The sequence below is a fragment of the Oryzias latipes genome, chromosome 21 (genome assembly GCF_053564925.1).
Source record: "Oryzias latipes strain Hd-rR chromosome 21, Olatipes_Hd-rR_3.1".
Lineage (NCBI taxonomy): Eukaryota > Metazoa > Chordata > Actinopteri > Beloniformes > Adrianichthyidae > Oryzias > Oryzias latipes.
This window is the reverse complement of record NC_136257.1, coordinates 19,316,760-19,340,973: the sequence shown is the minus strand read 5'-3', so window position 1 is coordinate 19,340,973 and position 24,214 is coordinate 19,316,760. Positions and strand designations below refer to the sequence as shown.

General features: G+C 37.6%; 1 protein-coding gene across 6 annotated transcripts in view; it reads left to right on the top strand.

Moving 5' to 3' along the window:
* The window catches only part of LOC105356801 (uncharacterized), a 57,411-nt gene extending 35,776 nt beyond the window's left edge, over window positions 1-21,635 (top strand). The window contains exons 8-15 of one of the 6 annotated variants that reach the window (XR_013652835.1): window positions 1,037-1,216; window positions 1,331-4,173; window positions 4,476-4,590; window positions 4,973-5,048; window positions 5,180-5,216; window positions 8,989-9,375; window positions 15,031-15,126; window positions 18,678-21,635. Coding sequence is in view for 5 of the 6 variants with exons in the window: in XM_078939775.1 (XP_078795901.1) it covers window positions 1,037-1,216; window positions 1,331-4,173; window positions 4,476-4,590; window positions 4,973-5,048; window positions 8,989-9,375; window positions 15,031-15,155 (3,726 nt within the window). In the remaining variant the exon portion in view is untranslated. Of the gene's footprint in view, window positions 1-1,036; window positions 1,217-1,330; window positions 4,174-4,475; window positions 4,591-4,972; window positions 5,049-5,179; window positions 5,217-8,988; window positions 9,376-15,030; window positions 16,657-18,677 lie in introns of those variants that run through there. The other 5 variants (XM_011489609.4, XM_011489610.4, XM_078939775.1 and 2 more) reach the window with 5 other exon arrangements.
* Window positions 21,636-24,214: the final 2,579 nt, after the last annotated feature.

Below are 24,214 nucleotides of genomic sequence, written 5' to 3'. Positions count from 1 at the left end.
TAATTTATCCCTGAGTTGCGGGGCTGCACGGTGGCACAGTGGTTAGCGCTCTTCCTCACAGCAAGAAGACCCCCATGAAGTCCTGGCTGGGGGACTTGAAACAGAACCTCAATGGGGAACCTTTCTGTGTGGTGTTTGTATGTTCTCCCCATGCATGCGTGGGTTCTCTCCGGGGTCTCCGGCTTCCTTCCACCGTCTAAAAACATGCTTCATAGATCAATTGGCAACTCTAAAATGTCCATGGGTGTGAATGGATGAGTGCTATGTGGCCCTGCAACAGACTGGCAACCTGGCCAGAATGTCCCCTTCCCTCACGTCCCCTGCCCTCGCCCACAAGTGGGTGGGATAGGCTCCGGCAGCCCTGTGACCCCAAAAGGGACAAAACCGAAGAAGATGAAGGAATGCCTTACTTACTTAGGTTGGTACATCTGGAAAATATTTTGTCACACTTTGTCCAAGGAGCGGTGGGGTATAAAAGCTGAAAACTGCTTTCAACACTCCACTGGACCCTTTCAGAAAATATGCAATATATATGTTTTACGAAATAGGAGTTCATAAGCTCTTAAATTGTATTTGAAACTGTAAAACTATAGATCATGTCAAAACTAAGTCAAGCTGACTACAGACAACATAAGCTTGCAATATTTTCTTCAAAGGTCAAATCAAACTATTATTATTATTATTATTATTATTGTTGTTTTTTTTGTAATTTGAAATGCCTCATTTATAAGCTCAGTGTATAGTGGCTAGGTGGGCATCCTGAAATTGGGAGAATGTGGGTTCAAATCCACAGCTTGGTCATGTCAAAGACTCAACCACTGGTGCTAAGAATATCCTCACACTCAGCAATGAAGGTTGAAGGGTTAGACCACTAAATAGTTCCTGAGTACAACTGTTACTGAAGCTCACTGCTCCTTTAGGGGGTGAGTTTAATGTACAGAAAAACTCTCAACAACAATCCCTAAACACATTTTGTATACTCACCTCTCAGGTTGGCTTTCCTGTTCATTGACTGCATTATCTTCTTCTCTTCCAGGAGGGCCAAAGGAATGGAAAAGCAGGCATTCCTTCAGGAAGGTGGCCAAGCCTGCTGAGCCTCACGTGCCCCCGCAGCAGTGGGAGCGGCAGCGGCAGTGAACTGTCACTGTCCAGTGCATGCAGTGAATTCTCCACTGGCTCCCACACTTGGGCAGAAGGGCGTGGCTCCTCTAAGCAAGTAGGTTTTTGATGCCATCTATTCATCATTGTTTCGCTGCAATAATAAAATATTAACAACACAGACGTGTTAAATACCATTTCAGTAATTACAAGTTATCTCGTTTTTGCCCAGAATGCTTCAAGCCGGGACAAACGGTTGAGTAATGGTTCCGTATCCAGCAATCATTCTGCACCCACTGAGCAAAAAGACATTGGCTGGAAGGAGGGGCATATTTTAAAAGGCCTAAAGCGTCTTCAAATGAGCAACTCCAAGGATGCATCTTCACTTGCTTCTGAACCACACTGCAAAGATTGCATGACCTCCAATGAGGGTATTTATTCTCTTGGTGTTAAGTGTGGACAACAAGCGATTGTAGCTAAGCAGGGAATCCCTTCAAATAAGCCTTTTAAAGGAAAATCAGAGGTTGCCACTCTGGAATCGGATGATCCAGATGAGGACTCACCAAGGGAGTCTAGAGATCAACCAAAGAAGGAGCATCTTTCTTTGGAGAAATTGGATCTTGGGAATGATGGCAGCTTTCAAGAAGACTCCTTGGGACGTTCAGGTATTTCTGGTCTTTTCCCATCACCTGGTTCTGACAAGTTCTTATTTTTGGAGGGCCCATCAGTGAAACCTGGTGTGAGCCCATCTGACAGCCTTACACATCTGGAAGAAACAAACACAAACTCGTTGGAGAAGCACAGGACATCAAGCCTAAAGTTCAGTGACAGAAATAATAACCAGGAGCGGTACAGTGAACGTAAATCCAGACTTGATGATAACAAAAGACAACAGGAAATAAACTCACATAAGCAAGTGGAAACAGTCACAAATGGCGTAGACTTGTCTATTCAACATGCTGCTATGAGAGCTCTTAGCTACACGCATGATTCAAGACAGCGCAGCTCCTCAGTGGAGGTCCCTCACTGCAGAGAGCAAGCTCATCAAGCTCAAAGTGAAACCAAAGATTCCACCATCTTGGAGTCTCCACAGAGGAAGCCATTGCCCCCAGTGTGTGACTCTGCAAGGAACGCTTTCATTCTCCGGAGCAAAAGCGCAGATGGAGGGCAAGAAAAACTCAAGCATTCTCCTCTACACCAAAAGCTTATAAAAGGTCAAAGAACAAAAGGACAGAAAAACCAAAACCTTTCAGGACACAGTGTTTCTAGCATAAGGACAAATGTCAACAAACCCTATGGCTCTTGTCAGGAAACATTGTCCAAATCTGAGGAAGTTGGAGATTCTATAATATCATCTAGTTCCAAGTCTGTCGAGAATGTACAGCATGGCTCTCCTCTTGCATCTCCTGTGAAACAATCAAAGGTTGTCAAGAATTCAGGCATCAACGAGGGCGCAAAAAGTCCAGCAAAATCCTCTGTGCACATAAGTAGGCTCTCGAGTGGTGACTCTGTGGAAGAAAGCATCTACGACAATTTACCCTGCTCACCAAGAAAACAGCGGCGCCAGGACCAGCACTGTGAAGTCTCCCAAACTGAGCCTAGATCTCCCTCCTCGCCTCTCACTCCAGGTCAAAGTATTGCCATACTATTTACGCACAACTCTGATCAAAAAACATCTGGGAAACAAACACCAACAACAATGAAGACCCAAACAAATGAGTTTGTTTCTTCATCACAGAATGAAATTCCTGACCCCCTAAAAGACAATCAACAAACAGCTCAACAAAGAGGTGCTGAATGTAAACCTATGAAAGATATACCTGCCAATATTCACCACACCCACAAGATGCCACCTGTCCCCATTCAAGAATCCCAGCCTCCTGAGTCAGTCCAGCTATGCACTCACAGAAACGCCCCATGTCTTGGAGAAAATGCAGCTGCTGCAATATTTCCCCATCCAAGCATCCTTCACAGATCTCAACAGAGCATTAGTGAGCCAAAGCTTTCAGAATTTATGCCACCAGTGTACTCTAACATTTATTACCATGGAAATGCCCAAAATCTACCATCTTCCTCATCGAGGGCTATGAAGAGGACTTTCCCTGCTAATGCTAAATCTCATGAAGCAATTGCTGGTCAAGATACAAGTACCTTCCTTGTTTTTGGAAGACAACACAAAGATGATCTGAAAAGTGCACAAACCTTTCAAACTTTTACTTGTGACCCCCAAGTGTGCCACAGTGGGGCACATGACAAAGTTCATAGAAAGATTGAGACTCGTTGTAGTTCCCTAGACTCTGAGCCTGTTCGACCTGTTGCCACAGACAGCAGTGTGATGTTAGACTGGGGATTCGATGAGGAAGGTTGGCTGTTCAAACGCTCTGTGTCTGTTTCCACCAGGCCTCTTTTCAAACCTGTAATGGGCATGAATGGTGCAAAGGCTCGCAGTCAGAGCTTTGGTGCACGCTACATGGACCGGCCGAGCTTCAATAGATCCGGTAAAGTTCGCACTCAGATCAAAACACACTCTGGGAGCTCTTTGAATTCTCTTGGGGATGTCCTTCCTGGAAGTATGAGTTGCTCCAGTAGTTACCATTGTCCAATGAATAGATCCCTTTTGAACAACTTTTTGATTGAAGAGGGACTAACTGTTCCTACGCAGTTGGGTTCCTCCAGTGAAAGGCTTCAGAGCCTGAAACTTCAACGAGAGCAAGCTAGGCGGGTTCAGATTGAGCAACAGTTTTCCAGCGCCTTTGGGGAGCCAGTCTCAGAAGAACCAGAAAGACAAAGTACCATAACTACCATTGAAGAGAAAGTTATGCTTGGAATTGAGGAGAACCTGCACAAATCTCAGGAACAAGAGAGAACGAATGAAATCAAGCAAAAGTCTGGCTCAAGTCTTGCAAATTGGTTTGGTTTTCGTAAAAGTAAGCTGCCGGCGCCAAGTAGCAAGAAGGCCGAACCAGTCAAAGTCAAAGAGGAAAAACGGGAGCAAAAAATTACATCACTTTTGGGAGGGAAGAATGCAAAGTCTGACAAAAAGAAAGAACGAAGGAAGAGTGATGGAAAAGAAAGGTAAGCCATCAAGGAATTTCAGTCTCTTGTGCAAATATTAATAACTCTTTTGGCATGTAATAAGTGTTTCATTAAGTGAATCTATTCATAGAATATTGATTTCTTAAATGGCATTGCTTTTGTTTGTTTAATTGTTTTAGACACTTTATCAATCTCCTTAGACCCGGTCAGACATACTTAGTAGAGAAGCATAGCCAAGTTTCAATAGATTGAATTGCAATTTATCAACCAAATAACTCTGGGCACCTGAAGTCAGTGTCTGGATTGTGGTATGAAGTTGTTGACAAACTGTTTTCTGTCAGCTCTGTTGGAAGAAGAGAGTCTCATGATGCAGTGAGGGCATGCATCTCAATGCCCTGCCCAGGAATGTCAATGAATGAAATTCAGGGACACACAAATGTCATCGGGGACCCAAAGGTGAATGGTTTTATTTGTTGTCTAGTCCCAGTTTCAGTTATTTTAGGCCTTTAAATACATGTTTTACATCAAAAAGTGAATTTGAGACCCTGCAAAAATGCCTCTTCAAATAATTACATGTATATGTGCACTCGTCTATTTATGCATTGTGTCAAAATAAGTATGCATTTATGTCTATAAAAAGAAAATTAAATGCATTCAAACTAGTATATTGAGATAAAACTAAAAACAAATCAATAGAAGGCATGTTGTTGCCCCTTTTCTGATTTCACAGTGCAAGTTCTGTGCAGATAAAGTCTTAAGTATTGCAGCACAACAACAAAAAAGCACCAAAAAGTTGGTTTGTAACTTTGTGTTTATATTCTTCTGTTTAAATGCAAAGTTGCAGGTGATGAGTCTGAGAGCTGATGATGACAAAGGTTCCACGGTGAAGAATGTCCCCAAGGATGCAGTAATAGGTCAGGTCTTTTAATTATCTTGTTTAGCATAAGAGTGCTGATGAACAACCAGAAAAAAAGTGCAAATGAGCTGGCTTAGCCCTTCTAGGCACAAGAACATTAAGGTTTTGTTTGTGCTTACCATTTTACAGTTTGCAGACAGAAGTGAAGATCAGTTATGAAAGATGTGTAAGTCCTGTTTACGAAGAATATGAGCAGCCAACAAGACATGATTTTATTTTCTGTGTTTTGGTATTTTTCTTCATCAAACTTTATATTCATTTTTTTTGTTTTGTTTTCTCTGTCGGATTTTTGCATCAGACCTCAAATGAAACATTTTGGTAAAAGCCTTCATCCTGCAGGCATTGCTTTAAAAAAAATATTGGATGTCGGCTTAATCACTTATCTTCACACAATCATGCACTGAAGAGTTTGCATGTAAAAACCCATGCAATTGAAGAAAGCCACTTTGCTCATTTACTGTAGAACACCAAGGTTCCCTGTGGCCAGTATACAAAGGTGTCTCTTCCATGTGAACATGCTTACATTTTTTTGTTGCTGCGGCCAAAGTACATTGTATGATATTAGACGTGACTGTTGGCATTTCTTGGATATGTATGCAAAAAATGGCAAGCAATCCATTTAGAATAATTCAACTTAAAAGTCCCACTCTGATCATCTTTTGATCTATTTTTAAAGCATTCCTAGTGGTCTTTAAAATTATGATTTGCTTTTAGCCAAATTCAAAAAAATGTGTGTAATTTTTTGGACATAGTTTCTGTAGAGTAGCAGTAGTTCATTAGAAATTTTCCTCTAAGTTGTGGGCGGGGCCGTGGAGGAGAGGAGAAATCCCCCTCCCCTCCTTCCGGTCCTCGTTGCTCAGAGCTCAAAGAAGGGAGCTTGTGGCCCACCTAGCGTATTTTCTACCTCCCAAATATGCTGCAGATTCACAACAATTTGAATAAGGAAATACTCAGAAATGCAATTTTGAGCCCAATTTTCTCAATGTATGTCCTCCATCGTCAGAAAAATGCCATAAGAGCATGGTAAATACACCTAAATCACAATTTCTTTGGAATGGGTCTTCAAAAATATTTTTTACCAAAAGTATGTCAAGATGCTGTCGTAGTCTATTCGTTTTAAAATTTTGCTCAGGCTGCATCAGTTTTCTCAACTCTTTTAGAAATAGTTTTATACCTGTTAAATTGTGGGCAGTTTATATTAGTTTATAATAGATTACAAGTATCCACACTTAATCAGTCAAAGAAAATTTCACAAAACCTAAGATGTGTTTGGTCTTAATTAGAGGCTGACATCTGATGTAAATTAACTTCTGCAGAAGTTAAAGACCCACAATGAAAATTGAGTTTTGGGTGTTTGTAACATGTTTTTGTAGCATTTTTTGTTTTTTGTTGATGGTGGACAGAAATAAAAAAAATTAAGCTTAAAAATGCATTTCTGAATACTTCTTTATACAAATTGTTGTGATTCAGGAGCAAAAATAAAAATGCTGTTTGAAAAGACCTGTAGCGGTGATGTAGGTGCTAGAATCAGCAGGCATCAGGCTCACTGCTCAGCTCCATTTTGATGGATCCACTTGCAAACAAATAGTTTCATGTACATCTTTGTTTTTCTCGTCTCAGCTGGCATCTGTAAAACTGTGCGGCTGAATAGCTCCAGTTTTGCTCGCATTTTTGTTGCACCGATGGGGTTTTGAGGGGATGTAGGCAAACGCCAAAGTGTAAACAGGTGGATGTCCAGAAGCAGGGGTGGGGCTGCTCTGTGCAAACAGTCCCACCCACAACTCAGAGGTTAATTACTGATTAATTACTGCAGCTCTGCAGAAAATATTTTCCAGAAAACCACACAGGTTTTTTGTTTTTGTTTTGGCTGACAGTCATAATCATACTTAAAAGACCAGTGGGAAGACTTTTACAATAGATCAAATGATGATCGTAGTGGGACTTTTAACTATTTTAAGGCATCATTGCTAACCTAAAATCTGTATAAATCATTTTACATAAAAAAGAAAGAGTCTAAGGAATAAACAAAGAGAACAACTTTTTTCTTCAATAAAGTTTTTAGTTGGTCAAGTAGAGAAGCAGTGGCAGACCCTGTTGAAATGTCATTGGCCGGGGTGACACCATCAGCAAGGCGCAGCAAATATCAAGCATGTGTGATTCGGACAGACGCCTGCCCTCAGAGGTTAATCACCTCATTAAAATTTCACCGCAGTACAAGCTAAGCACAATCATCCAAGCCACTTATGAGAGAATTAACTTTGCCTTCAGCTGTGAGCTGAATTATTCCATCCAGACTGAGCCACGAGTCCCTGAGCTCGACGAGGAGTTGAAGGAGCAGTTTATGGCTCGATGCATAAGTAATAAAATTTAAAAAAATCAAGTGATACCTACCGCAACAAATCAAAATGAAATTCTTGTTTACGTCCTTATTTGACTTTTTTCCTCCTGTTTTTGAATTGTTGCAAATCAAAATGATCAAAACCACTTGAAAGAGGATAGGGATTTATTCAAAGTATTTTCATAAAAACTCCCAAAGTTTTCATCTCACATCCGAGCTGAAAGGGTTTCCTAATCATCAACTATTCTTGTCTTGTTATTCATCTCTTTTGGCTTTTTTGAAAACAATCTGTTGATCTAAAGTCCTATTTTCGTATTTAATATATAGAAAATAATGAATGTTAAATGTTTTTGGTTTTCCTTCAAAATCACCCTGTTACTTACCTGTAAGGTGTCTTTTTACCTGTATGATCAGCATACAATTTTCCATTGTTCTAAAGCAGACAAGTCCTTCAGACATTGCAGTGGCTTATGGGTAATTAGGGGTATGAAATATTTTCAAAGATGCTGATGCTTTTGTAGATGGCTATTAACAGTTGGAAAGGTTAAGTTATTGGTGGAACAATCACAAGCTATGATAAAGAGGCAATTTTGTACGTTATCAGAAACTGGAAACACAATTTCGAAATGATTTTTTTTACCATGTTCTTGTTTTATTATTTTCTTGCTTGTAATAACACAGTGTTCAAAGCTTGTCTGAAAGATACAATTTATGATAATTTGAGCTATTGTTCCGTAGAACAATAAAAACAAAATATAATAACATGAGCTTTTAGAAATGCAGCATTAATTTCAATAATACATATTCACAAAGTGCTGTGTTTAAGATGCAGAATGTAATATTGATCCGTGCAGCAGAGACATTCATCTACATGTCTGAGGGCAAAGACAGACTGTGAGAATTCTGCAGCATGTCATGTCACAGCATGTCTGTGTGGTGACACTGATGAAATACACTCGGCAGTGTATTTGGATTTCATGCCATGCAGTAGACCATTATCTGCGTTTGATAGTCGCTTTGTGGATCGATGCATGCTGCTACTCACACATTCATCTGAAAAAACATCTGTGATACAAAGCAGTGGTTCAAGTGGGCTAGTTTGACATTGTTCAGGTTAGAATTTACCTAACCACCATTTTTCTTCTAAAAGGGTTGTTGTAAAATATGAAGATTTGAAAAGTTTTTAAGAAAATAGATGTCTGCTTGTGAAACTGCCCAAATGCTAGAAACAACTGTTTCGTGTGCTTTTAATCAACACCAAAGACAAAAGAATTAAATTTAAAAAATAAATAATTTAATAAAACAAATTGGCAATTACCACTTCACAAAGCTGGTTTTCATTAAATGCTGTTGGATCTTTGACAGATTCTCATTCTCAGTTTTCATTTGTTAAAGGAAATTAGCCTTTTTTGAAATGTAAGAGCAGTAGACTTACAGAAACACAGAGTGAGGAACAAACATGTTCAACTAATTTAATTTCAGGACATTTAATTTTTTAAAACCCTTGAGCTCCACTTCAGCCCTGTTGTTTCATTGCGCTTGTGTGCTCCCTTTGTTTCTGCCTCCCTGGGCCACTTCAGCTGTTCTCCTTGTGCCGCAGGCTCTGGTTGCAAGACGCGAACATTGGATAGTGGAATCGGGACCATCCCTCTCCCAGAATCCTGTTCCTTCTTCTCCTCCATTCTGCACCTCCTGCCTAAATCCTCCTCAACCCCAGAGCAGTCCCTTATTTCTCCCAGTGTCCCTGGTTCCTCCAGCAACGATGTATCTCCTTCCCCGTTACCCCGATGGAGAGTACCCTCCAGCTTTAGGGACACCAGTCATGCAGGGGTGCCGAACTCCATGTCTGATTCCTCCATGACCCATATCCCATCAGTGCCTTTTCCCTCTGTGGCCTTTCTCCAGCCCATTCAACCCTCGTCTGAACCCTTTTTAACCTCTGCAAGTTTGTGTGATTCGCAAAGCAGGCTGTCCATGTCAACACAAGGTACAGTAAGGTTATGGTCTCAACAAAGACCCAGACACAGAACAGCTAACATGATTTGCAGATATTAAAGCATCACTAGGTCTGATGAACATTTTTGTGCTGTTTTACACAATCTTTACTGAATTTATAGGCTTTTCTGGCAAAACTGTACCCTCTATTACAACAGGGGTTGTTTAATAAGTTTAAGTGATTTAGAAATAAAAAAGGCAGTAAGCACATTTTAGTCCAGATTTTTTCAAAGAACTGGATATGTTTGTTTAGGATTTAAAAATTCAAACAAGGCAGGCACAGAATAACTACCTAATTACTTAAGTTCTCTCATTTTACAATTTCATGACAGAAAATTATTAAACACTTGATGAAGCAAGAATGTACAGTGGCCGAGAGGAGCAAGACACGTTTACATTTAAGATACAACACCAACAAATTCTAGTAGAAATGAACAAATACTGAAACACAACAGCAAACCACAGGACAAATTACCAAATTCCAAACCACAAAAAGCAAAAAATAACCAAATCCAGAAACACAACAACGAAAGTGGAGACACGGCAGGAAGGGACGTAATATAAAACTAATCATGTATGATCTTTATGTGGACATTAAAACTGCATGAAACAGTCCAAAAGCATTTTTTAAAAGTGTATTACTTCAAAAAAATTACAACAATGTTTAGAAAGGAACATTTTTTGCATCACTTCCGTTATTAAGGGTATTCCCTTTCTGTTAAGCTTGCACTTAACGAAATTACAAATTAACGAAAGCAAGCAGCTGCTAACGGAATGCTTTTGGACTGTTTCATGTGCTGTATTTTCACGACAATAGGGGGGACTTAAAGGTCTTAAATTCTATTCAAAATGTATGGAGCTTCCTATGATGCAGTACGCTTAATGTGTTGTTGTGTGACTTCGGTAAAGAGGACGTAGGAGAGGACAGCATGAGAACGGTAAGGAGGGAAGTGTTGACGTGAAAGAAGATCCTCCCCCCGAATAGTACAAAAGTGCAGGTAATTCATGTAATTTAAATCGTAAGCCATCGCCATCATGTGTGGAGCACATACACGCGCACTCAGTCGTCGTTTTGGAGTTGATAAAAGTAATAAAGAAAGTTCCTCCTAAAGAACTGAGACTGGTTCTCTTGCTTAACACGATCTGGAGGCTCTGAGGGTCCGAACGAGGGGGGTGGACCCCGGAGGAAGATCAGCAGTCGGCCCTGGAGAGAAGCTCTCCCTACGTCTTCCGACCATGGTCAGCGGACAAAGCAGGAAAGGTTCAATGCGTGTCTGCTTTTTTCGAGCTTTTGCATTCATGAGGAGCCGCACGTCAATAAGACGGACTCTGACAATGGCGAAAGGGAACCTGACATGTTTGATATTTAGCCCGGCTTTTCATTTCAGATACAGAAGATGAGAACTTTGATGGATTTTAAGATGTTGACTGATGACTGAGAAAAAAAGAAAATCACAACCAACTCAGTTTTGCTTCCGCTGCCTTCTTTAGAAGACTCCCTATGCATGTTTTATAGGTATGTTTTAAGGTGCCCGCACCCTAAAACCCGATGCGCCTTTTGTATGTGATAAGTACAGAAAAAGCACACGTAACCCAGCACACCCTGTGGTCGTGAAAATATGGGTATTTATAATGTCCACATAAAGAAAAAAGTAATAAATAACTTTTAAAAATAATACACGATTATATTATGTCCCTTTCTGTTAGAAGCGGTGTCTCCGCTTTCGTTGTTGTGTTTTTGGATTTGGTCATTTGTAGTGTGATTGCTTTTATATGATTTGGTATTTGGTCATTTGCTGCCTGATTTGTTGTTGTGTTTCAGGACTCTGTAATTTGTTCAGTGATTTGCTGTTGGGTTGCGTGATTTGCTGCTGTGTTTCAGTATTTGTCCATTTGTACCGGGATTTGTTGTTGTGGTATCTTAAATGTAAACGTGTCTTGCACCTCTCGGCCACCGTAAGAATGAGAAAGTAACACTGAAACTCATATTCAATCAGGATTTTAAAAGGGTTTGCAACAAACAAACATTTACCTAGAAAGACATGAATGGCACCAATAACAGTTAACCATGTCATTGCTGATGTGTATATCTGTTTATGTGTGTTTTTTTTAGCTATTTTATCCTCATTTTTGCAGAACATTGCACATTTAAACTCAATCTAAAAAATTTGAAGCTGCACCAAATTTTTCCAAAGATATTGTCAAATCTTTTTTTTTGTCTTTTGGGTACCCCGTTGTGTTGCTGCTCTCCCTGACCCAACCTTCTGTATTTACCTGGACTTCCTTATGTGGTTGCAGAAATTACAGCATCTTGTTAGTCTTTGGATGGCCGACTTGTTGAGGACTTCCATTTCCCATCCAAAGACTAACCAGGCCCAACTCTACTTTAATTTCAAAATCAAAGGTGTATTCAATGCATCAGGGCTGTAAAAGATACAAAATTCCAATTTCTAGCTTGGGCTAAAGGGTTGTATTTGCAATTACCTCCAAGAGTTTGTAAGAAAATATAAGTGTAGATTGTAAAATACTGCCAATGAAAGCTGGAGCACCAAGCCTGAAGTGACCTTAAAAATAAAAAAAAAATAAAGGAATGTTTTTCCAAATAATATGTTTTTTTTGTTTGCATGAAGTAAAATGTGTTGATGAGAGCATCATTAAAAACATTTCTTTTATGGCTTTCATGGTTGGTAATATCTGTAAGCCCTGCTTTCATTGAAACATCAAAGAAAAGCTCTGTCTTAAAGAAATGTGTCTGCAAATAATCCCTTTTAAGAAGTTTCCATTATAGAGAGCAGTCTTCATCTCGGTGCTAATAGCTTTCTCACAGGAAGACATTTTTCCTGCTCAATATTCTCATCACAGAGCATTCCACTCCTCAGGTTCTAGATTTCAAGCAGAGGCAGACAGCTCTTTGTTCATAGCCATTGATTTGGGGTGCTGAGATAACAACTGCTGGAAGAAAGCTAAGCTGTTGGACTAATGTCTGTAACAATATTTGTTTTAAAATATTGTCTGCCACAGAAAGTACACGTGCTGCTGGCAAATGATCTTTTTTTTATGTTGATAACAAAGATCAAGATCTGATGGCATCACCAGAGCATAATTGGGTCTCCATTTGAACATTTTGATCATGTAGAAATGTATTATAATGCAGTCTAGTTGTGCTGGACTGTGAGTAAAGAAAATAAACTCCCAGGCATTGCTGGATTGTTTAGTCATATCTATTGAGCTATAGAGTAGGTGTCATTTCAAACAGACAGGAGGTTTGTTTGACATTTTATGTTACTCTATCAGTCCATTCTCTCATCTGTCATAATGTAAGGTGGCCCTGAGGTACAAATTCCATCAACAAATAACGCGAAAACATATTAAAGATCAAAACGACAATTAAAAAAGTGAAACAAATCATAAAAAAACAACAAATAAAATAATAAACCAGAAAACAAAACACAATTCCAAAAAACTGAAACGAAAACTAAAAGGAAAAAGGAAAAGTAATTTCCAGAAAATCAAAATTAAATATTACAAACCAGAAAAAAGAAGAAACCGGAATGCACTGTAAAACAAAACATAACATTTCAACACAAAAACATAGTTAAAGGGGTTGCCTTAAAATTTTCAGTCAGGATAACAAACTTGATTTTTTGTATTAAATGAAAATATCATGTTTAACCACAGTACTGATGTTTTATTCTGATATAGATTTGCAAAGTAAACTTCTTTTGGTTTTGTTATAATTTAAATAATTTTTCTCATCTCATTTAATTACTTAAATATTGTTTGGCAAGGGGTTTCAATCAAATAAAGTTGCAAATATTATAAATTAAAATTAATATTCAAAAGAACTCATTTATTTGACCAGACTTAAAGAAGACTATAAAATAATGAAAAATTAAACTACAATAGTTGAACACCAAGATTCCTCCATTTTCTTAACCTGCTGCATCCCTTTTATGACTGCCAGAGCCTAACCTGGCCACTGTTGGATGAAGGCTGGTTACAACCCTGGACAGGTTTTATCCAAGTTTCTTGCAAGGCCGCACAATCACACACAAACCTAGGGGCAATTTTAATTAATGAATCAACTTATAAAGCAGGTTTTTGTAGAGTGGGAGGAAACACATGTGGAATGAACAGAAAGGTACCAGCTGGGATTTGAACCAGAGGCTAGTCACTGTTAGTAAGAGTGCTAACCAAGCTCCACCGTGCAGCCCACAAGGCTTGAGACGTCTTCTTCTAAGCAAAAATCGAACATTTTCCTGCTGGAAACTGGAAGTGCCAATGTTAAATCATCTGAACGTAAAATCTCATATTAAGTTTTGTTAAGTTGAAATATTAGAATTTTGTTGAAATATTTGCATTAAAATTTTAATGTTGCCAAGAGCTTGTTTAGTTGAATTAAAGCAATACATTAAAACAACAAAAATGTCTAAATGTAATTTACAGTGCGGGACATTGCTGATTGGATGATGATGTTTAGTCCCCTGTGCTATCCTAGGCACTTTAACGTTGGGAGTTGGGTCATCTAGACCCACTAGACAGTGCGCTGAACCTTTTTTCTTCAATGATTTGTGATCTTCACTGGTGTCCATGGATTACATGAAATCTTTCCACCTTTATCCACCTTTGTCATGATAGTAATAACACGTCAAAGTAAAGGTGGGGTCATCTAAGATAGCACAGGGGTTAAACTGAAAGTTATTTGGCATGGATAGATACTGGATATGCTCTGTGCTAATCAAAAAAACTTTTATTAGTATGCAGACATTGAAGAAGCAATTGAAAAAACATTTTTAGTTGTTTAGTTAGCTTTTTAGTAAGTTTTTATTTATTTGATTTGATTTGATTTTTAGCACTTGTGGGACATGTGTGTGTGTTGGGTTTTTATGTGTTTTTATTTATTTATTTGATCAAATTATTATTATTTTATTTTTTAAATATTTTTTTACTGTGTTTGCTATTTTAACTACTAATTCGTTTTTACTTACTAATATCTATTTTGTATGGGAAGCACTTTGAGATGCTTTGTAGCAGGAAAAGTGCTATACAAATAAAATTGCACAAAATTTGAATCAGCGATGCCCCACAGTGCCTATTCCAGTTTCTAATTATATTTCGTTTTTCAACATTTCATTTGGATTTCTGGAAATTACTTCTGTTTTCTAAAACATTTTATTTTTATTTCTTTTTCCTTTTCGTAATTATGTTTTGGTTTACGGAATTTTGTGTGAATTTTTAAAGTGTAACATTTTGTTTTAACAATTGTTTTGCTTTTTTAATTGTGATCTTTGATTGGTTTTTGCATCGAGTGATTTGTTGGTGTGGTTTGCACTTCATGGCCACTGTAATGACGCTTTTCACTATTTTCTTCCTTTGAGATATATAAAGAGGTCAAAAGTCAAACACAGGTGCAATTAAATTCCTCATTTATATTTTGTCAATCAATTGAATTTGCTGCTGTTATAAATTGCTTCCATTTTTTGGGCTATAAAGTTTATCCCTAAATTGCTATATACTGTAGCAGACTGAACAAATTCATCAGCTGTGCAGTTCTAAATTGCTTTACACTTGTGATTCATATTTTAAGTAGTGCAATAGTATTTTACAATTCTGCAAAAATTCTGATTGAACTTTGTTGTTTTTTTAGGTGGAGTGGAGCCAAAGAAAATGACTAACATCAAATCGAAAGGACATGTCACTCCAGGTCAACAGAAAGACCAGACCAGGCTTCAGCTTGCCAACTGTGAGATGCAGTGCAACAGATTCACTTAAAGGGCAAAGTTTAAATTCCTTGGTTCCATGCGCGACGATCATCTGATGTCTTCATCAGATTTTCTTTTAGACGTCATAACAGACAATCAAAATAAAACCATTTGACTGGCAAGTGGTCACTAAATTCACTCTTCCAGAAAGAACGAAAAAAGTATGTACCGGTATCCCTAATTGTCCATTAATGTAAAGTCATCTCCTTTTTATCGCCACACTCACTGAGGAGAGAGTAAACTTATTAGCTTTGCGAAAGCATGTTTTTAAATGACACTTGCATCTTCCTACAGTACATTAACGCTGACATTTTTGGAAAGAGTGTGCGTGAGTGCGTATGTGTGTGTGCGTGTATGGATGTCTGACTCAGGACCTCAGCCTTTTTGGATAAATTGTTTTGTAAAGAGCAAAAGGGGAATATTATTTCATGGCCATTGAACAGGATGAACATAGGTAACTAATGATGTTCCCAGTAAGTAGACACATTTGATTCTTTGCTGTGCCTGATTTACGATATACTTATGTAGGAAAATGATGTAACAGCTCATTAGGGTGCAGCAAAGAGTGTAAAACTGCAAAACCATCTGGACACAGACTCATTTGTATTCATTTGCATTTAACTTGCACCTAAAGTGAACTAATACATGTTATTGTGGAGCTGTGTAAGGGCAATTTGCATTACTCACTATACCTTAAACAGAGAAAAAGACCTTTAAAGTCACTTTCAGTCACAAGGGTCGTTTTACAGCTGGACATTGACAGTTCACAGGGAAAGAGGGGACTTTTGTTCAAGTCAATTCACAGTGATCTCCCTGTTTAAAGCATTTTCCTTTTATTAAGGGTTTTCTTGGATGGAATAAAAACCTATGTGGCCATGGCTACGCACACCATAACTGTTATGTCTGTTGCATAGGAAACCTTGCAGATCCAAAACTAATGCTTGTAAGTTTTATCTTCATGATATACAATCTTAGGGGACACTGTTGACGTGCAAAAATATCCACACCCTCTTTCAGTTTGATTTGTCAGAAACAACTACTGACTTGGAAGATTTAAAAGCTCAAGTGGAAAAACCAACTAGTCCCCCTGGTCTTCTGACTATCACTTAAAAGGATCCTTACAACACTGGACAAAAGATACTTTGAAATATTTTTTGCGATCCAAGCCTTTACGAAAATTACGCTGTGAACTATTTTTTACATCTAAAATGAAGAGTTTAAGGCCAATTTCTTAGCATACACCTGAGTGTGTGGAAGTATGTTTAGAACATATAATCCAGGGGTGTCAAACATACGGCCCGCGGGCCGTATCCTGCCCGCCAGGTGGTTTATTCCAGCCCACACATGAAGAGTAAAAATCACAAGGATGTTTAAAAAAGAAAGCAAGTTTCTAGTCCATTCCTTTGGCGAGTTATGATTTTTTTCAAGAAATAACCGAAATGCGCAATTCCGCCACTAGGGGGAGCACAGAAAAAGCTTAACAGTTGAAACAACATAACTCTTCATCTTCCTCTTTCGGCTTCTCCCATCAGGGGTCGCCACAGCGAACAAGTCGCATGGTAAATTTGGCAATGTTTTACGCCGGATGCCCTTCCTGACGCAACCTTCTCAAACCGGGCTTGGAACCGGCACAGGGGTAGAGAAGGGAACAGAAACAACATAACTCTACATGTGCCAAAAACGAAACCTAACAGCTCTGTGTCTGCGTAGCCAGTAGTTTGGTTCCCTGTAAGCCTCACCACTGAAGGATGATCAGTAGTGACACCCTAATGACCAAAATGTTGTCAAAAAGAAAAAAAAGGTTGAAGTGAAGTCCTGAGCTTTCCAGGAAAATGGAAAGCGTTTTATTTGTTCACGGAGCTGAATGCAAACCTGCATGCTTGGTATGTCATCAACAGGTTATCCAAGAATATAACATTCAGCACCACTATGAGACTCTCCAAGAAAAGTTTCACCATTTGCAGTTAAAAAAAAAAAGATTTACCAACTATTAGCTGGACCGATAAATAACCATCTGGATTTACTGCAGCTGTGACGTCAGGGATGGAGCAGTGAAAGTTAGCTACCTTATTGTAAACAAGTTGGAAAAAACATCCAAACCATTTTCAATTTTAAATTTTAAATTTTAAATCTTGTTCCCAAAAAAGCAGTCCACCTTAAACATGAGTCTGTCAAGAATTACGATTAGATCCAACATCTCTGAGGAAACATGGGCAGCCATATGAAGGAATCCAGTCATTTATTGTATTTTCAGTCACTATTGATGAAAGCCCCAACATCACAGATATGTACAGCTGTGCATATTTATTAGAGGTGATGAAGAGACGTCACAGTGGAGTTTCTGGAATTGATGGACACAACAACAGCTGATGACATAGTCAGCTCTCTAGTTACTGTGCTGGACGATGTTGAAGTGAACTGGTCACATGAAGTAATTTTGGTCACTGATGGCGCTCCATCAAAGGTCAGGAAGAAGGCAGGTGTTGCCACAAAATTCAGGCAGAAACCATGAAAAGATTCTTATAATGATGAATGATAATAATAATGGACATTTCATTGTGTTTTGCACACTTGAATGACAGTAAATGTGTTTCTGCACAGGTTTTGAATCTTAATATTGACGGTCTTGTGAAGTTTCAGGAGAGAAAGGAGGTTAACTCCAAACTCTTACGTTCACAAATGTTTGCAAGTTTAATTTAATGTAATTTTGTCATCGTTTGGACGTTTACATTTTAGGAAGATGTTTCTTTTTTTTTTGTAGCCCCTCTTGAATTTATTATCAGGATTGCTTCAGTGTCAGATTTAAAATATTCAGGCTGTATAAAATTGAATAAACCAATATTTTTTAAAGTGAAATTAATTTTATTTAAGATCCATTGGCCTCTGTGAATGAATGTGTAATGAGAAATTATTAGGCTACCATTTTGGTTGAGGCATGTTTTCCAATTGGGTAAAAAAACAAGAATAAAGCTGTTGTTTGGTCCGGCCCAGTTGAGATCAGACGGGTTGAATGTGGCCCCCCGAACCAAAATGAGTTTGACACCCCTGATATAATCCATCCTCTGAGGGAGATGTGAGCCAAAGTCAGAGCCTTTAACCCTCTAACCAAGTAAAGGAGCCAAGTTCTGACAGGTGTTAACGCTTTAATGACCAACCTACAAGCTTTTTCAAATGGCTTTGTTCGGGTCGGTGAGTGGGTCTTTAAACAGAGAGCTCTCAGCAACAGGGCGGAGAAGGAGGAAGGGGATTGCTCCATGCCAGTGGTCTCACCCACAACTTAAAGGCAAATTTCTGATTAACTACTGCTGCTCTGCAGTAACTACTTATGTACTAGAAAACCGTTTTTTTATTTAGCCTAAAAACAGCATAATCATAATTAAAGGACAGCTGGGAACACTTTTACAATTGATCAAAAGATGATCGGAGTGGGACTTTAAGTAGTGCCTGCCGAATGTTCTTCAAGTTATATCTTGTTATGGATGCCGTGTGTGAGCTGCAGCCTCAACTCATTTTGCTCTGTCTTCCCTTCTAGAAAAACTGAAGCTGTGAGAGCTGGCTTGAAGGAGAAACGAAGAAATCGATTATCTCTCTACCATATATAGAAGATCCATAAAATTCTACACTTTAAATATGGTGTCTGCGTGTGCGGATTAACACCCAAGAATGAACAGCATGTGGCATTAAAGGCTCCCTTGCAGTGCAAAGATACAGTGTGGAGTCAAGTTCTCTGGCAAACATTTACGGAAGACCACACCTTACTGGCAGCAGCTGTGAACAACAAACGGAACCTCTAAATGTGCAACCCCAGACATTTATTGACAACTTTTCGGCTGTGTACATAGCACTTGATCAATTTCTATGTAGCTACTTTTCTTCTCAACCAGCAAATGAGGAGTGCATGTGAGCCAAACATATCACTCAGTCAGCTGAAGTATCCATGGCATGAGAACAGCAGTTGCATTCAAGTTCCTTCAGGACCACAGAACACATGTTTGCATCTGATGGAATAATTTATTTATGTTTATTTATGAAGTGTAAAGGAATGCATTTAGAAAAATATTCGGCACACCAGAAAAAAACAAATCCTTTAAAGGAGACCTGACGGGAGTAAAATGGCATTATACATACAATAAAATCTATTTTCTTATTTATTTATTTATTTATTGAGTTTTAAACTCAACAACTCTGTGCAAGAAGATCATCTAAAATCGAGTGCGGTTAAATTATAATTGTAGAGAAAGAAATCATTAAAAAAAAACTAAAGACCCCTTTTTTAACCGACAGAAAACACTTCTGGCATAGAAATGAAATTACTTTTATTATTAATTTATGCCCATTTTTATGGATGATTTTTTGATGATTCCTTTAAATAAATAAAAAATAAAAAAGGGTTTGATGTAAAACATTTTTAGGGAGTAATACAGTTAGAGCAACAACAAGGATAATTAACACAAATGTTCACAGAATTTATGAAGGTATTTTTAGATGTAGCCAGGAAAAAAAGACAAGAAATTAAAAATACAATTTTTCAAGATATAACTTGTTGGATGGACTATTTTAAATATCGGACAAATGCACGTAGATTGTTACAGGTGAGTTCTCCATTAAACTAAAAAAGCTAGATAAAATGCTTTATGTTGGAGCGTGATACTAAAAATGTGTGTAGAAAGTAATTATTTCTACCCGCAATTCTTTCATACCATATCCATAAATATTGAGGAAAAAATGCAGCAATAGAACAAACTTTTCATCTCATTTTACCTTAGGTTTTCCATTCATGCATTTTTTTGTTGGTGCTTTATCAGATTCAGGGTGGCCTGTAGTCTCTTGAGGTTGGTTTCTGAAGCGAAAAAAAGCACAATAATTTCAAAAAGGTACATATGTGTTTTTTTCAAAATAAGGGTTTGATAAGGAATCATATAGTCTCCAATCACTTTCCAGGCGTTCTTTGTTTGTTTTTGCCACACAGCGGGCAATGGATGAGTACCTCTGATGACCCAAAAATAACAAAACTGCCTTCAAGTACATTGTAATTCTCATTATGTGCATGTTAGAAATACTACTTAAAAATATTAAGGTGCAATATAGATCTTAGATGTCATAGTTTTGAACTGGCATCATTTGGAATCTCATCAATCATGTCTGAAGCGTATCTTGTGTACAGCACTAACTGTTGGATGCCATTTCTGAACCTGTGATTCTGTAACGTGTCTACTAGCAATTCTAAGATGTCCTATGTTAATCGCAACAATGGTAATTTCCGTATGCATGCAACAAGCTGGGTTTGTCCAAATCTAATATCATAACCATGAACTTTGTTGCAAGTAAACACATTTTATTCTACAAATCTTGACTTTGTTAAATATTTCATAATCATTACAGTTAACCTTTTATTGCTCTATGAGTGTTTCTTTTCATCTAAAGGGAAATGTCTTTTTTTTAATTGTCTATATTTCCTCAGTAATGACATCAAGACAAAATGTATTTTTGCTTGTACCTTTAGTTAAAGAGTTGGAGCATAGTGGACATTGTTTTACTAGCTCAGGGAAAATACCAATTGTTGTCTGTGATAGATGCTGTGGATTAAACCTCAAATAAGGCTAACTACTTGCTTAAACAAATGCACCAGGTGTCATTGTTCATGTTTCAGTTTAGAGTAGCCAACATATAATCAGTATCTTCTTTATATCAGACCACGATCACTCAGTCTTTCTGTTGTATATGCTGTTTTTTTCTATAACTGCTTTGTGTCATAACTGCATTCCCACATATTTAGCAATTGAAGCTGCTTTGCGGCATTTCCCTGCCACACCTTTGTCTCTGCTTCTCATGTGTACATATTTGGCTCAATGCATATAGTCAAACTGCTCGGAGCTCGTGACATATTTAAACAGAATGCAACTACATCTTAACATCAGACTCGTCATTGTGACTATAGCCATATTTTTTTGGAATACACTTGAGACAGTTTGCAGGTTTAAGCACTGTAGCATTGCACACTGATTAGTCTTGTTATTCTACTTTATTTACCTCTTCTTCCATTATGCACTTAAGAAGTACGTATATTTCGAAGGAACTATCTGTAAAAACTGCAGCGATGTTTACAGCAATAGCAACATGTGTATAAAAAAGAAAGGTACACGGGTGAGAGGAATATTAGGGGACAGACTTACTGAGCTGATACGGGTAGGCGGAGCATCTGTATATTAAAATGACTCGCGTAAAGAATAGCATCACTTTCACAAGAGTGTTGTATTTTTCTAAAAAGGTACTTTAATTTCCCGTGTTGCTATTTGCAATGTATGTTTATTGCACGTATTGTTTCTCACTATCACTTTAAACTGTCCTAAATGTTTTTCCATTTAGAATCTAGTTAAAACAGTGATGTTCTCGTGTCAAAGTCACCTATAGTATGAACTCATAATTGTTTACTACCAATATTCTTTGTTTTATGTCAAAGACAGAAAAAAATAAACTATTTCAATACTTATTTATGTTCCAAGGTGTTTGATTGATTGAATACCTTTACCAGCAATGTTAAAAAGCTGCAGCTGAGACTGTTTCAACAAGACGATACTTCTGGTTTGCTGCTTCTGCTGAGTTCAGTCATGGTGGTGGAGTGGTAATGAGTTGGGCTCGTTTTTATTGCGAAGCAACAATGCAGTATGGGAAACTAATTAATTTTCAAGAAAAAACATTTCCAAATTAAATCTTGTAATGTTATCTCCTTTTAGTTCTTCATTAAATACTTTACAGCATTGTGCATCAGAACTTTGACAGACAGAAAAGCAAGCTTTCAGATATATTGAGGGGAATTAACTTACACAAACCAGCTAAGATGAATACCAGCTGAAACCTGCTGTGTAAGACAACAGAAAACCTGAACATTACCTGAATAGAAAATGAATTACAATTTAATCTAAAAAGCAAAAAAAAAAGATCCTCACAGCTTTTCCCTCAGCTCGTCTTTGCAGATCCACTTTATCACATATTTGGTCAATTTAATGGCAAATTTTCTAGATTATTGCTCAATAGATTTTTCTTAATTTATCAAAAATGCATTTTTGTATGTCTATCTCAAGTTGTATATACTGTACCTTATATTTATATTTATATTTAAATTTATTTCAAGCAGAAACAGAAAAAAAAGGTATTCAATTCCTAACAAAAAAGGACTAAAGTAAGATATGCAGACATTAACTTTAAAAAAGCATTTTCATTACTATCATATTGACTGACAAAAATGAGTAAACTTTATATAATGGAAAGTCAACTTAGATTTTCCATTTGCATAAACAACTTTTAGATACACAAAAGCTTTTTCTTGTGGTTCTCACCATTTGGATTTTAAATTCACATTTCCTCAATTCATAAGTTCCTACTCATGCATTTACGGCAAAACCTACAGCTTAGTATGCCATGATAACTGTGAGACACAATCGTGCCTTAGGGCTATTTAGCTGCAGAAAAAAACAGCTGAAATGCTACGGATACTTGTAGGTATCAGTAATTTTGCTTAAAGCTTGGAAGTAAATGAGTATTTCAACTGATATGTGACTACCAATATGTCTTCAAATCAGATAGAATAGGCCTGAAATTTCCCTAAATTGAAAAATAATAAGAGTATCACACTCTATTTTCATAGATAATAAGAAAAGCAATTCAGAGAAGCCCATCAAACCTGTTTAGTTTAACCAGCTTTGACAAGAACCAATTGGAACAAAATGTCTTAAATAAGAAGAAGGTTGTGGTAAAATACCTGATATTTGCTTTCTAACTGCTTACCTCTGCACATTTTATTTTTAATAAAGTATATGTACACACATACTCACACCTGAAATTTTTTGGTACAGCTGTCTGTGGATCTTCAATTGAAGCACACTCTGAAATTCAAAGAACTTTTGCCCAAAACACAACATAACATGATCTGCTTCTCCCTTATCTTTGTTTTTTCAGATATCTGATAGTTCTGCTTTTATTTATGGTAACAATAATGTGAAAGTATTAACACCATGGGAACTTTTATATCATTTAGGAAGGAGACTGTGCTTTGGTGCAAAATGAGCCCCAGAACATCAGCAAAAGATCCTATTGCATAAACATTCCTACATTTTTTAATATTCCTAAAAGCACGATAAGATAAAAAAGATAATCTTTCACTTGCATCTGACCTTACGTTTTCTAAGAATACCAGTGTCCTCCTGAAAATAGCTTTCAGGTTCTTATGTTTATGTCAGCATTACACAATATTAGAACTGACCACTGCACTGCAAAGCAGGTTATAAATCCATAAATCTCCATTCACTTCCTGAACAAAACACTCACAGTATGTGTTTTCTTTAGCAATTTAGAAATGCTTGAATTTGTGGAACACAAACACTTTTGGGGTTTTGAAGTACTGACTCTTTAAAATATCTTTATTACCATATTTTTCATCAGTTTGAGGATATTTTCTTAAACTTAAACTATTCTCTGCCAACTCGGTTCATTGACACGACTGCAGTCGGCTGATCGCAGACAATAAATATATCAAATTAAACAGTTTATTAAAAAAAAGAAGAAGAAGAAATACAGAGACTGTTTTTTGTTTTTTTGTTGTTGTTTTTTTAACTTCCTGTCCAACAGCTGGGCAGACATATGAGAGCTGAGGGCCTCTTGTGTTGGACATATTTTACTTTAACAAGAGGGGTTATTAATCTTCAGACAAACCAAAGGTATGTCTGAATAAACCCCTTTTGTAATTGAGGCCAAACTTTATTAATTTCAATCATGTTTGAAAATCTTTGGTGTTGGACCGGATGGAAAAGGAAAGAGGGGAAGAAGAGAGAGGGACGTTAGAGAGAGGGGGGGGTAGGAGGGTGATAATAGGAGGGGAAGGGGGATAAGACCATGAAGCAGCATAAAGCAACAAGTTTACTGGTTGTTAATCATTATGGTAAGGTTCAAATGTAGTACAAAAAGGGCAGGGCCTGTCCACACACTCAAATGTTATAAACACACCTGCTACCTGCAAAAATGTCCACCTGTCGACATGTACACAAAACAGATAGTATTCACACGCATACTTAT